General features: G+C 46.6%; 2 protein-coding genes across 2 annotated transcripts in view; one reads left to right on the top strand and one right to left on the bottom strand.

Annotated features, from left to right (window-relative positions):
• Positions 1–15,730, bottom strand: part of dok6 (docking protein 6) — a gene marked incomplete at both ends in the record, with an annotated part of 666,878 nt that overhangs the window by 187,094 nt on the left and 464,054 nt on the right. The gene's annotated exons all lie outside the window — the stretch shown is intronic.
• rttn (rotatin) overlaps positions 1–15,730 on the top strand; it is a 213,431-nt gene that overhangs the window by 18,666 nt on the left and 179,035 nt on the right. Inside the window, exon 8 of the mRNA XM_084326661.1 lies at positions 653–821. Coding sequence (XP_084182787.1) covers positions 653–821 — 169 coding nt within the window. The remainder of the gene's footprint in view (positions 1–652; positions 822–15,730) is intronic.

Genomic DNA, 15,730 nt, shown 5'->3' with positions numbered 1-15,730 from the left:
AGCAGGAGGATCTCTCTGTCTCCATAATCCAAAACAAACCGAAAACCAGGGTCAACAATATACACACCATACCTCCGTTTTATTTTATTTGTTCATCTAAATATGTAATTGTATTTGTTTATTATACTTTTGTATAATATAACCTATTCCACAAATGTACTCCTTTAGCTGGTACACATCTTTGTTTGGCAGTATAGAGTTAGACTAGACAGTATAGACCTTGGTCAGTTTAAGTAATTTGACAAAAGATTATTGAGATATATATATATTTTTCTCGATAGAGAGACCTAACATGCTCCTTCAAAAAGCACCAGCTCAAGTCGCTTTGCCTCGATTTCTCCACATGGCTCAGATTTTTGTATCGGGGAAATCCAGTGTTGTTACCGGTGAACCTATTACCTACCTTGCTACTTGTAAGTCATATTGCTGTCTAATTTTAATGTTTCATTCCTCATAATGCGATGAAGTTAACGCTGCTTCATGTTATCTTTTTCTTTGGCAGCCTATCCCGCCTAATCTTAGCCGCTTCCTCAAGATTCCAGAAATTGTGTGCAAAAGTACACTTTCCAATATCCATATATATGTTTCTTTACAGGGAAGGTAAAGATGTCAGAATCTTGTCTTTTCTCCTTATCTTTCTATTACCTTGTAGACCCGGTGTCCCAGGACTCCTCCCTCTCCTACTCGCAGGGGGCCCAGCGCTCCTTGGCCTCGTCCCCAGGGGTCCCGGAGGGGGAGTGTTCTCCACGGCCTTCTGTCGTGGGACGGACCGGCCAGAGAGCCAGGGGCGACGGTCAGGACGGAGACGCAGCGTCCAGCAGGTGTGTGTGTGTGTTAGGGTCGTTTTCCACTCAAATAAATGGACCAAGGCCCGCCCTCTTTTCCTGATCCTCCAATCACAACGGTCTTTTTAAAGAACAATTTGAACATGTAATTGACATAAAACCAGTGATCTGTTGATCTTTACAAATCAAGACTCGATAGACCAACAATGGCATAGTGCTTGAGTGCTGAAAAAAGTGCTTTAAAGGGGAACTCCAACATTTTGGGAAATTTGCTTATTTAACATCTTCCCTGGAGTTAGACAAGAAGATACATACCTTTTTTGTCTCTGTGCGTGCATTTTAGCTTTGGGAATAGACGCTCCGTTAGCATAGCTTAGCTTCATCACTGGAAGTGAGGCAGGACAGTAGCCTTACAGTGCCTTACAGTGTATTGCAAGGTCTGACATTGACCAAACTTGATATGCATGACCTTGGTGGGCTCTAGGTCAACTCCTGAAAAGGGGGTCAATGTCAGACTTTGCAATCAAAAGTTAGGGGGCTAATAACCCTTGCCATAATTTCAGTGCGCCCCCTAACTTTTGATTGCAAGGTCTGACATTGACCCCCTTTTCAGGAGTTGACCTAGAGCCCACCAAGGTCATGCATATCAAATTTGGTCAATGTCAGACCTTGCAATACACTGTAAGGCACTGTAAGGCTACTGTCCTGCCTCACTTCCAGTGATGAAGCTAAGCTATGCTAACGGAGCGTCTATTCCCAAAGCCAAAATGCACGCACAGAGACAAAAAAGGTATGTATCTTCTTGTCTAACTCCAGGGAAGATGTTAAATAAGCTAATTTCCCAAAATGTTGGAGTTCCCCTTTAAAACAAAAATTGTAATTTACATTTAAATGTTGTCATTTAGCTGACACTTTTATCCAAAGTGACTTACCGTAATTTTGTACAAGTTCTGTACGACAAGTCAGCAGGAAGGGTACAACTCTTATAACTGAGTAACAATGTTCATCAAGCAGTGCTGAAACGTGGGTGCTGCAGTGATGTTTTTTATGAGGGGTCTGCCTGGCTTGTTTTAGGGAGGTGGGAACCACCCTCGAGTTGAGGGAGGAGTTGATGGTTGCCGTTAGGAATGGGAGGATGTCTGGTGCTATGGTCTGGAGGAGTGGGGAGGGTATCGGGTCCAGCTGGCATGTAGTGGGACGCTTCAGCGTTTATTTTTAATTTAACCTTTATTTCACCAGGTAGAACCTTGAGCTCAAAGAGCTCTTTTTTGAGCAACACCTCACATAAACAACAACAAACTAAAAATCAATGGAATTGATTGAGAGGGAAGGTCAGGTTAGGCTAAGCATAACATTAATGCAGCGTGTATGTAATGCAAAAGTAGCAGCGACAAGCCTCTTTTTAGGATGAAAGGAGAAACAATCCTTGTTTCTAAAATAGAAAACCCAACCTTACCTTCAGCTTCTTAGCCAGGTTTTCAATATGTGGCTTAAAAGACAAGTTGTCATTAGGGGTGTTGTCCGATATTATCGGCCGACCGATATTATCGGCCGATATCGGCAGTAAAATGTGATATCGGAAAATATTGGTATCGGTTAAATTTTTTTAAAAAACAATAACAATATTTGTTATATATATATCCAGTGAAATTATTAGTTACCTGAAATTATTCAGTTTTTTGGGGGGGGAAACCCTGCATATATCGGTATCGGTTGATATCGGTATCGGAAATTAAGAGTTGGACAATATCGGAATATCGGTATCGGTAAAAAAGCCAATATCGAGCATACATGTACATCCAGTCATACGACGAATACGTCTCATACGACACTAGGTGAAACTAGGTTTGCACATTTTACAAATGTATGCGCAATATCTTTACTTTACACTGGCTTACATTGATCTTAACGTTGAATATCAAGCTTGTATTGCCACATTTAGATGATGAATAAAACCTTTAAGCTTTTAAGACATGAACAAATTAACAACCGCACACTCTGCACTGGGCTGTTTCTCCCCTCCTTCCCTCCCCTTTACTACGTAAATGTGTTCATGTGTCCCTGAAACAAAATCATGAATGAATTAGGGCTGTACCGAATATTTCGAAGTTTCATTCATAACGTTGTCATTCGAATTCTAAATCAACATTAGAAGAAAAAAATTGTTTAAACCAATGGGGTTTTTCTTCACAGTTGCAGATAAAGATTAGGCTACAGCCGCTACACTAATATTATAGTATTATACTATTATAGTATATGACTCGTCATAAAAATTAGGATACAAATCTGCATCCGCTTGGCGCTCCATCAAGACGTCACCATCACTTCCGTACCAACCGTACCCTTATTGGATTATTTATGTTGAAGAAACTGACGAGTTATATTCATTAACTCATTCAGCGCCTAACCCGAGATAAGTCAGGTTTCGCCGCCAGCGGTTGAGGGCCATACCTGAGAATTCTCGGGTTTTGATCCTTTGATCTTTTTCCTCTGATCCCCATTCTAACCACTCGTGCGGACCTCCCTGTATCTCCCTTGCACCGCTGCCTACGTTAAAATTGCAATGACGATCGAATCCTGCCAGGTGGCAGTATCGCCTACCTTTTGAACTTGGATAGTTTAGTGTGGGGACACTTATTTTTTTTGTCTGAAAGAACTCCTCCCCCTCAGAGGACAGAGCGATCGCTCGGAGATTTTATCGCCTTAAACCTATTTCCCATATACACGAGTATACACATATACACAAGTAATCGCGATGGCGATGGGATCACTGGGGATTATTCTTTTTGGAGTACCTTCTGGCTAAGGTAAGGTCTATTCCATGTCTATTTTACTGAACCACTTGAAACGTGTTTTTGGTAACGATCACAGTTTTGAGTTAAAACGACCCCCCCCCCCCCCCCCCCCCCTTGATGATATTGTGAAGACACACATGTACATGGTATATGGTATATACCTTTGATTTGGAAGTATTTGGGGTTTCAGGCGAGCAACCCGAACGATTTGGGCATATTGCATATAACACGTCATATCTCGCGATCTATGAAAAAATACTGGATTATTTTGGAAAAGGGCGATGTTTAGCGTGTAATAGTGCACAAACTACAAATCGAAATCAAATCAAATTTATTTGTAATAATAATAATAATAATAGCTTCATTTTATATAGCGCCTTTCAAAAGACTTAAGGTCGCTTTACATAGGGGGGGAAATAACAAAAGTAACAAACATAGTGGACAGACACAACATTAAAAAGTGAGAAATTAGGGGTTAAAGGCCAAGTTGAAGAGGTGGGTTTTGAGCAGTTTTTTTGAATGAGTCCAGAGTTGGGGCGTTGCGGAGTTCTGCGGGGAGGGAGTTCCAGAGGGTGGGAGCTGCCACACTGAAAGCTCTGTCCCCGAAGGTCCGCAGTCTGGTTCGGGGGATGGAGAGCTGACCAGTGTCCGTGGATCGCATGGACCGTGACTGAGTGTAGGGGTGGAGGAGGTCAGTAAGGTACTGAGGTGCCAGAGCATGGAGGGATTTGTAGGTGAGCAGGAGGGTTTTGTAGGTGATGCGGGATTTGATGGGGAGCCAGTGGAGGTGGGTGGGGGTGATGTGCTTCCAGGTTTTGGTGCGGGTTAGAACCCTGGCAGCTGAATTTTGAACATACTGGAGCCTGTCCAGGGTTTTGCTTGGGACCCCGGACAGGACCCTGTTGCAGTAGTCCAGGCGGGAGGTGACGAAGGCATGGATGAGGGTCTCAGCTGTGGAGTCGGAAAGTGATGGTCGGAGTCTGGAGATATTTCTGAGATGGAAGAAGGCGGATTTGGTGACGGAACTGACATGGGCTTGGTAGGAAAGGGTAGTGTCCAGGATAACGCCCAGGTTGCGGACCTTTGGGGAAGGGCAGATGGAGCAGCCGTCTATGTCGAGGGTGAGATCCCCAACCTTCCGGAGCAGGGCCTTGGGTGCCACAACCATGAGCTCAGTTTTATTGTTGTTGAGTTGTAAGGCCCGACAACACAAGTTAGGGGTTAGAGAGTTCCCATGTTTGTAGTGGGCGGAGATGGAGCAATAAATACATGTAGTGAGCATATGCATACATGGTGACAGTGGAATCATAGTATATAAGGAAATTGAGTAATAGATAGAACTACTGCCAATAATGCTGGCGCAATTGAGTAAAGATGGGAAAAGAGCATGGAGGTCAATGAGTTAAAGAAAGTTGATTTAATAAAAGAAAAAACTAATTTAATCAGATGAATCACTTTATTCAAATTAAGGATTTAGTTTGAGGATTATTTATTTCTTATATAAAAAATTGTCATAAAAAATTACGACAGACATTCGAAGCTTCATTCGAAAACTTCAATAGAAGCTTTGAATGTAAAAAAATTACATCCGGTACAGCCCTAGAATGAATATGTTTGTAACACAGCAGGGTCATTACAATAGGCTGAAAATGTCCATCCTTTCCATGTTCAACTAAATAATGTTAACACTTTGGTCGCCAAAAACGCCTTACCACGTCATTCCCTGCCATGCTCATTCTGCCAAAGATGCTGTACCACGTCTTTGATATCAATATTTCAAAAATCTGTGATCGCAATCATATTTCTCCCCCGGAGACTTGAGATCTACTGTTGATCCCCTCTCAACTCTCCAACGGTTCAAGAGCGCCATCTGGTGGCCGATCGGCGGATCGCCCAAACCGGAAACAGGAAACGGAAGCTGGTGCTCATTCCAATTCGGTCCGATCACTCGCTAATAGTCTCGAGCTAGACACAATGTTACCAATAACTCGATAAACAACATGATTTGGACGTATATACCATTATACAACCTGGAGATGGATCGCATATTTCTACATCCCATAATAGGAATATTTCTGCTCCACGCTCATCGCCCAACGCTACGAGGAAGCTACGGTAAGTTTCAGCGTTATTTTTTAACGTGTTCGATACAAACTGCTCTAATGATCATATCACCCACACTAGATGAATCATCTAACGTTGGCCACGGAATTATAAACGACCCCCCCCCCCCCCATCCGGTCAACATCAGATGATAAGTAGTAACTTCTAGAAGCACGTCCATTTGAATTTTTTTATCTCGCACAGATTGCTATCAAACTGTATTTGATCATCAATATAATGCATTTAGGGCTATAAAGCACGTTCTGGAGAATGCTGCAGAAAACGATAAAAACATACTTATACTTTAGACCGTATTTTAGTATGAATATGTGAATGAAAAAGTATAACGTTGCTACACCCTGAACAATATATACTTGACGTTGAATGGGCCATAGTAATGTCAATTTAGCAATACAATTTAAAAAGTTATAGCCCTGCAAAGAAGGGGAACTTCTCCATAGACAAATAGAGCTGGCGTGGGATGGTTTATTGTGAATATAAGCCTGGCGACCAAAGTGTTAACCAATGGAAAGACATACACACACACACACACACACACCAACTTTTTTTCACGCTACTTTTTTTTTCACGCTACTTTCCCCTCACAGCTGATCCGAGATCGCGCAAACTTACTTTTGCTGATCTGGACTGGTCCTCTGAGCTCCTCTCCAGTCGAGCTGCTGCTATGTTTAAATCCAAAATATTGATAAATCCTCTGCCATTGTTGTTTAACATGTCATCTTTTCTCTAGTCTTCTTTCTCTGCTTCACGTGAAGTTAAATCTACTCTAGAAGTGAAACTGAAACTTAAAAAGCATACAGCTGTGGGGGCAGGGGTGGTAGGCAATTAATTTACTCAGTGGATTCCTGAACACAGAATGACACTGGTATCACTGACTACTGCGGCAAGCTTAGGTGGACCTAAGTATAACTTAATAAAAAATTATTATATTTTATAATAATAATTGTTGTGAAGGATCAGATTAAACCGAATATGTATATTTATTTATATATATATATTTAATTGTATTTGTATATCGTTTGATATCCCCTGTATATTCCTTGTACAATATGCATTGAATATCCCCGTTTCTACTAAACAGCCCATAATAGTTTCATTCTACCATTGGACGAGAACCTGGCGCCAGGTTGCCATACCCCTAGGTCCAAGTTCAATCGTGCCGCCTAACATGTCGAGGCAACCCCCGGTTCCGCGCAGTAATATGCCGGGCGAAATACGAATGGTACTATTTGTTCATAGCGCATATATATATGGCGCTCGTAAAGTAGAACTTTCTTTTAGTCCAGTTCTTTACCCTCCAACAGAGTGACAGACGCAAAAGCCTCCCCACGACGCACGTGCGGTGTAGTAAGGCCTACTTGGCCCAGAATAGGCATTGAGATATCGTGTAGATTAATAGTTGAATGGTCATAGTTTGGCACCATACCGTCGAGTTGGACGTATTCTATTAAGCTAATAATAGTCTATTTATGTATGGTGCATCGTTCGGTTAGAGTCCTACAGTTATCAGCACCCCCATCGTTCCTGACGTTATCTGGACGCTTAACCAGGCTGGTCAGACCCCTAGTGGTGATTGCATCCGAGGAGCTCCGGGTCAAGAGCGACTGGACCTGTATATTGGATTACTCTACCCAGACGACGGCGAGCCTTCCACGGCTCTTGGATTATGCTTTGTGTGCTTTGATTATTCCATGGATAAAGGCCAACACTGCCGAGTGTTGGAATTACCCCCCGGAGAGGACTCCAGGTGAGGCGGCGCTCTACACGTGAGGTCGCACCACGTCTCTCCGTTGTGGACCGGCAGATACCGTTCCACAGAGGGTCCAGCTGTATTCGTCTGCGGCCCGAGGTTCTGTGGGCACCGTGTCCAAGACTTTGGATTCTCCCAAGACACCGTCGGCCAGATGGGATACCGCCAGCGGCTTCTCTAACCCCCCCTCCTACTGTCTTACAACCAGCGGGACCCCCCCCCCCTTAGTGTATCCAGCTATAATCATTTAAGTACCATCGCTATCGTTTCCTAAATATTCCAGGTTGTATACTTACTCCCTGCGCAACCAGAGATTGGACATTCAATGTTGATTTACCTACGAATACTCATTTGCCATAAAAGTGCATATTCAATATTTCAAATCATAAATGTAATTAAGTGAATGTTGTATACACCTTTTGCTGTATTAAATATTCGATTTGGTACATTTGTGTTGGTTCGTTTCATCAGGTGGGAAAGTGTTCATCATACTTATATCTTGTACTGGGTGGCCAGAAGTTAAAGTACATGAGGTAGTGGTATTAAATATCATATCTAACAATACAGTCAGGGAATTGTACCCCTCAGTTACAATTGGTCCTTCGAACCGGAGGGTAACTAGTGTAATATTAATATAGTGTTATTAATATCGAAATGGCCTATGATGAACACTCCACGAAACGATCCTCCTAACCTAGAACGCCCGCGGCGCAGACGACAGACACCTCAGTACTTAGAGGCCTACACTGTCAGTCAACTACCTAGCCTTCGACAAACGGTAAACGTGGTAAAAGTAGAAAGTAAAATTATGTCTGACCTTAACGACCAGGTTTCCCCGACCACAGAGGCCCTAGTAGGTCCTAATGTAACTGACCAAGCCCACGGTGGGGACCAGGAGGGAATTGACATGCCTTTACCCCCCGCCACTACTCAAGAAGTAGTCCCCGACAAGCCCCGGGAGGAAGACAACCCTACAGAGAGAGAACTCTGCACGGAGGAAGAGGAGGAGAGCGCCGAGGAACTAGAGCTCCAGGACTCCCCAACGAGTACCCCCAGGAGCGGCTCACGCAGGAGCAGCTCACCTCCACAACCGCCTTCCCCCAGAGAAGCGGCGAGGATGCTACGACAGGCGTTCCTCGTCCGCATGACGGCCTCTACCGAACGCGATCGACTTCAGGGTGAACGCGACCGTCTCCAAGCACAGGCGCTTAGCGAGCACGAACATTTTACTATTGAAAGAGAACGCCTCCAAGCGCAGCGACGGAGCGAAGAAGAGCGCATACGCCGGGAGATGAGACGCCGGGAGATGAGACGCCTTCAGACGGAAATTAATATGGTAAGAGACCGGGCCGCAGCAGACCGCGCCGCCGCCGCAGCAGAGCGCGCCGGCGCCGAAGCCCAGCGCGTCGCTAACTATGCCCAAAGAGAAGCAGAGCGCGCCGCCGCCGAAGCCCAGCGCGTCGCTGACTATGCCCAAAGAGAAGCAGAGCGCAACATCGATCTCATCCAGCGCGAAGCAGAGCGCAACATCGATCTCATCCCGCGCCAAGCCGAGCGCGACACACTACAAGCCGAGCGTGACAAGTTAATGGCGCAGCTAAGGAAGCGGCTGATGATCCCCAGGGCAACACCCTCTCCCTCCACCAGGGGTTCAAAGAACTCGTCGAGACAACAGTCAAGAGCAGCGCCTCCTAAACGAGCAAGCGACCCTGAACTTGACCAACAGACAAAGCCTATACCCCCCACAGACCCCCTTCCCAGACCGGTCCAAGCGAGACCCAGCTACAAGGAAGGAGCGGCATACACTGCGGAGAAGCAAGATAAACCACTACAGGATCTGGAAGATCTGATAGAGGAAGAAGAGGGAGAGGAGGAGAACCAAGCCCGACGACAGCACAGTACTCCACCGGACCAGGAGGTCCAGTGCAGCCCAGGCTATAACCCCGCGGCGCTGCGCTACAGACCCCCGACTCTATTCACGGGTGAGCACGACGCACGACCAGCCCCGAGGAATAGCACCTGGACCAGCTGGCTATGGTGCCCTGCCGGTACCAGCCCACAGAGAGACCAAGAGGACCCAGCAGCAGATGAAGAGGTCCAACACAGTGTGAAGAACAGTTTCTACGTGGACAACTGTTTACAAAGCGTCTCGACTCAAGAAGAAGCCGAGGCTCTCCTAATCAAGTTACGCGCCTCCCTAATCAAAGGCGGCTTTGATCTCAGGCAGTGGGCCAGCAGTGACCTGCACGTATTGCGCAGCCTCTCCTCCGCAGACAAGGCTGCCAGCAGCGAGACCTGGATGGCGACAATCCCAGGAGAAGCCCAAGAAATGACACTAGGATTAGTCTGGCGCTTCAAAACAGACTCGCTCCACTATAGACACAAACCCTTGGCTCCAGAGCAAGGAAGGTCGGCGGCGATACCGACCACCAGACGGAGTGTGTACAGAACACTCGCCAGACAATATGACCCGTTGGGATGTATTCTACCTTACACCACCAGGGCAAAGATGATTGTACAAGCACTATGGGACAAGGACCAGGGCTGGGACGACCCAATACCCGCACACCTTGCCTCAACATGGAGAGAGTGGGAGACGGAACTCCGCTCACTCCCAGGTGTCAATATACGCCGCAGCTACTTCCCATCCACAGTGAGGCCAGAGACATGCGAGATTGAGCTACACGTCTTCAGCGACGCCTCCGAAGTAGCCTACGGATCTGTTGCCTATTTGCGTGCCCAAGAGATGGGAGGAGAGATACACACTGCTTTCATACTGGCCCGCTCAAGAATAGCCCCACGTAAGCAACAATCTATCCCACGTCTAGAGCTCTGCGCAGCCCTCGCAGGAGCGCATCTAGCCACGTTAATCCAACGTGAACTCACCATTCCGGTGCATAGAACAATCTTGTGGTCAGATTCCACGACAGTACTCACACGGATTAAGTCTGATTCATGCAGATACAAAGTCCTCGTGGGAGTCAGAGTCACCGAGATTCAAGAATTAACAGAAGAAGCAAGCTGGAGATATGTGGATACCAAACACAACCCAGCTGACGTCATCACCCGGGGAATGTCCCTGGATGACCTAACCCGTCGCAACATCTACAGTGACGGACCAGCATTCCTCCAGCTCCCGGAAGGAGATTGGCCTACGCCCACCCCGAGGGAAGCAAGTAACGAGGAGGCTGAGAACAAGAAGCCTATGTTCTGTGGACTGAGCACTGTCGCCTCCACAGACCCCAACATAGATGACTGCATTACCCTAGAGAGTGCGCAACAAAGAACATTCCTGCGGCACCACCCAGAGATTCAGTCCACCACTGACATGTCAGCAGCTGACTACGAAGAAGCAGAACTTCTTCTACTACAACGAGCCCAGAGAGACTCGTTCCCCGATGAGCTAGACTGTCTACAGGGAGGAAACCCCGTCCCATCAGACAGCAGACTGATTCACCTGGCACCAGAGAGTGACGCACATAATCTCATCAGAGTGGGTGGTCGCCTGCGGAGAGCCCCCGATCTACCAGATGACATTAAGCACCCGATCGTCTTGAACAGCCGACACAAGGTCACAGAGCTGATCATAAAGAAATACGACGAGGATGTACACCACGCAGGAGCAGAGAGAGTCTTCGCGGAGATCAGACGTCGTTATTGGATATTGCAAGGGAGAGAAGCAGTACGGCGCTTCCAGCGAACCTGTCTAGACTGCCGTAAGTGGCGCGCGCAGCCCAGCATACCACGGATGGCTGACCTACCCCCCTGTCGCCTCCGAATCGGCGACAAGCCATTCCACTCCACAGGCATGGACTGTTTTGGCCCGTTGTATATAAAGAGAGGAAGAGGCACCGAGAAGCGGTGGGGTATTGTATTCAAATGCATGACCACCAGAGCGATACATATCGAGCTCCTTCCGACCATGAGCACAGACTCATTCCTTATGGCCTTCCGGAGATTCATATCACGGAAAGGACAACCGTCTACATTGTTGTCTGATCACGGGACCAACTTCAAAGGCGGAGAAAGAGAGCTGAGAGAGAGCTTCCAAGCTATGGGCACAGAACTTAAGACCCACCTCGCTCCAGCCCAGATTGACTTCCAGTTTAATCCCCCGAACGCACCCCACTTCGGTGGAACCTGGGAACGAGAAGTACGTTCTATAAAGACAGCCCTGTATGCCGTACTCGGAGCCCAGAGTGTGGCAGAGGAAGTCCTAATGACAGTCCTCACGGAGATCGAGGGAGTATTGAACTCAAAACCCATCGGTTACGTCTCCAGTGATGTAGCAGATGTCGACCCAGTCACCCCCAACACACTCCTAATGGCGCGGCTGGACCCCGCGCTACCCCAGACAATGTACAGGCCCGAAGAAGCGAACGGCCGAAGAATGTGGAGGTACAGCCAAGTACTAGCTGACAAGTTTTGGAGCAGCTTCCTACTTCACTACCTACCGTCTCTACAGACCCGCCAGAAGTGGGTAAAAGAGAGAGACAACTTGACAGAAGGAACAGTCGTCATGATTATTGACCAGTCACTCCCCAGAGCTATGTGGCCGGCTGGCCGCGTAAGCAAAGTGATCACCGGTGCCGATGGCAAGGTCCGAGCAGCTGAAGTACTCGTCCAAGGGCGCACCTACACACGGCCCGTGGCGAGGCTCATAGAACTGCCCCGACTCCCAGATACTATCGATGATGACCATGACCCTATGACTTTGTGAGTTGACTGACCCTTACAGCGGACCTTGAGTGGAAGACAGTGCGGTTAATCTGTCTCTGCTTAGCTAATTAGGTGGGACTAATTAGGGGGCGGCTGTTGTGAAGGATCAGATTAAACCGAATATGTATATTTATTTATATATATATATTTAATTGTATTTGTATATCGTTTGATATCCCCTGTATATTCCTTGTACAATATGCATTGAATATCCCCGTTTCTACTAAACAGCCCATAATAGTTTCATTCTACCATTGGACGAGAACCTGGCGCCAGGTTGCCATACCCCTAGGTCCAAGTTCAATCGTGCCGCCTAACATGTCGAGGCAACCCCCGGTTCCGCGCAGTAATATGCCGGGCGAAATACGAATGGTACTATTTGTTCATAGCGCATATATATATGGCGCTCGTAAAGTAGAACTTTCTTTTAGTCCAGTTCTTTACCCTCCAACAGAGTGACAGACGCAAAAGCCTCCCCACGACGCACGTGCGGTGTAGTAAGGCCTACTTGGCCCAGAATAGGCATTGAGATATCGTGTAGATTAATAGTTGAATGGTCATAGTTTGGCACCATACCGTCGAGTTGGACGTATTCTATTAAGCTAATAATAGTCTATTTATGTATGGTGCATCGTTCGGTTAGAGTCCTACAGTTATCAGCACCCCCATCGTTCCTGACGTTATCTGGACGCTTAACCAGGCTGGTCAGACCCCTAGTGGTGATTGCATCCGAGGAGCTCCGGGTCAAGAGCGACTGGACCTGTATATTGGATTACTCTACCCAGACGACGGCGAGCCTTCCACGGCTCTTGGATTATGCTTTGTGTGCTTTGATTATTCCATGGATAAAGGCCAACACTGCCGAGTGTTGGAATTACCCCCCGGAGAGGACTCCAGGTGAGGCGGCGCTCTACACGTGAGGTCGCACCACGTCTCTCCGTTGTGGACCGGCAGATACCGTTCCACAGAGGGTCCAGCTGTATTCGTCTGCGGCCCGAGGTTCTGTGGGCACCGTGTCCAAGACTTTGGATTCTCCCAAGACACCGTCGGCCAGATGGGATACCGCCAGCGGCTTCTCTAACCCCCCCTCCTACTGTCTTACAACCAGCGGGACCCCCCCCCCCCCTTAGTGTATCCAGCTATAATCATTTAAGTACCATCGCTATCGTTTCCTAAATATTCCAGGTTGTATACTTACTCCCTGCGCAACCAGAGATTGGACATTCAATGTTGATTTACCTACGAATACTCATTTGCCATAAAAGTGCATATTCAATATTTCAAATCATAAATGTAATTAAGTGAATGTTGTATACACCTTTTGCTGTATTAAATATTCGATTTGGTACATTTGTGTTGGTTCGTTTCATCAGGTGGGAAAGTGTTCATCATACTTATATCTTGTACTGGGTGGCCAGAAGTTAAAGTACATGAGGTAGTGGTATTAAATATCATATCTAACAATACAGTCAGGGAATTGTACCCCTCAGTTACAATAATTGTCAATATTTTTTTCCTGTTGTACCGAACTTGTACCGAACCTGACCCCAAAACCGAGGTACATACCGAACCGTGGCTTCTGTGTACTGTTACACCCCTAGTTGTCATCCAGAATAATTCCAAGGTATTTGAAAGTAGAAACTATTTGTTCCCTGAGACATAGTTACAGCAGACGGGGAATGGGGTTTTGCTTTCGATTTTGAAAATACCATAATTTTGGTGACAAAGTTCCTGCACAACAATAGATTACAGTGTCATCCACGTAGTAATGAAAATTAGCATTTGGTACCTCCTTACCTAAATCATTTATATAAATTGTGAACAATAAGGGGCCCAACACAGAGCCCTGTGGCACACCCTTGAGGACAGACAAGACATTGGAGGTCCAACTACCAACTTTAACTGATTGGGTCCTGTCAGAGAGATAGTTACAGAACCAGCTAACAGTGGAGTCCGACAACCCTACACCAATTAACCATGCCTCAAAATGTCGTGGTCTACCGTATCAAAAGCTTTTGAGAAGTCGATAAACAAAGACTGTTCTTAGGGTCCATGGACAATAGGGCTTATTGCTTTCACCCAGACGTGATTTATTTCATGAATGAAGGCGGTTAGGCTTTCAGAGAACCAGGGGTTATCCCTGCCCTTTACCACATACTTCTTGACTGGGGCATGTTTATCTATAATTGGCATAAGCAGGTCTAATGGAATCGTGGATTTGGAGAATCGTGACACCCCTGATGTCGATATATTTTCTAACGAGATATAGAATGAGACGATAGTTTATATCAATATAGTTATTGTTACATTCAAATACACAAGACATTTCTTCCATAAGCCGTGCCAATGTTCAGCATCTTTCCTCTCTCACGCAATCCGTGCGACCCTGCCCTCCACACTCGCTCAGATTCAGATTCCTTTTATTCAGATTCAGATTCCTTTCATTGTCACGTCATTCAGTACCTTTTCCATAACAACAATTGTTAAATATTGCTTTGTTGTGGTTCCTTGACCGTAGCAGCATACAATATAAAATAGCATAGAGAGAAGGGGGGGGGGGGGGGGTACAATGGGCTCCGTTGAAAAAACTGTTCTTTAGCCGGTTGGTCCTCCTCAACATGGAGGGAGACACTGACAGAACCATCACGCTCACATTCCTCAGTTATATGCCGTATTAGCTATCGCGTTCCGCTCTGAGCCGTATGAGATATTCTATATTCTATGATACCTATTGTATCCCCTTACGAACAAAAATTACATGCACCCCACCTGTATGGGGCTCCGCCCCCATGGTGGCACCGCCCATATAGTAGTGACGATAGTCACCACACACCCTTCCTCTATTTTCGTCCCAGCGTACTCGGATGCGTGCACCGTACGATAAACTAGTAGGATGAAAAGATTAGATTCATAATGTTGGAAGCTTACCGGAGGTTGCTGGCCCCTGGCATCTTCGACGCATGTTTTCGGCGACACGACGGGCCTGTGTTGATGTTCCTCGTTTGATGACAGCACATCGAGGTTCAGCTGTACAAGGCTGGCTGTCGGGCCAGCTTGTACTCAGGTAGGCCCTGTGTCTTCAGGCATGGGTATTAGTGTTAGTAATGCTGGTTTGTTTTGTTAACACAACCATGTTGTGTGTTGGCGCCGGGGGCAGGATGGTTTGGTGAACGTTCTCTGCAGGGAACGGTTTCCAAGCTGTCTTGGGCGTGCTGCTAAGACATCTAAAGCTATGCTACATGCTATCGCTACTGCCGCATGCTATTACTACTGCTAATTGCTATGCTGTTTTAATGTCTCCGCCGTGAGATGTTGTCACTCTCCCTCCTCTTGCCCGGTTCATCAATGAAGGTCAGTCGGTAGCTGTTGTGGGGTTTTTTGAGTTCTATTTACCTTTTTCGGGTAAATGGGTTGACAACGGGGTAGGTCGTGGCTAGGTTCCTAGCCAGGTATTTTACCTTGTGTTCCGGCGGGGTTTGTTGAACGGTGTTCCCATCTGGGTTGGCGTCGGGTAGTGGGGCTATGGGTCCAGCCGACATGGTAAACATGTTGCGTGT

The sequence above is a fragment of the Notolepis coatsorum genome (assembly GCF_963971535.1).
Source record: "Notolepis coatsorum genome assembly, chromosome: 12".
Taxonomy (NCBI): domain Eukaryota; kingdom Metazoa; phylum Chordata; class Actinopteri; order Aulopiformes; family Paralepididae; genus Notolepis; species Notolepis coatsorum.
The sequence above is the reverse complement of the archived record's forward strand: the minus strand, read 5'-3'. Positions and strand labels throughout refer to the sequence as shown.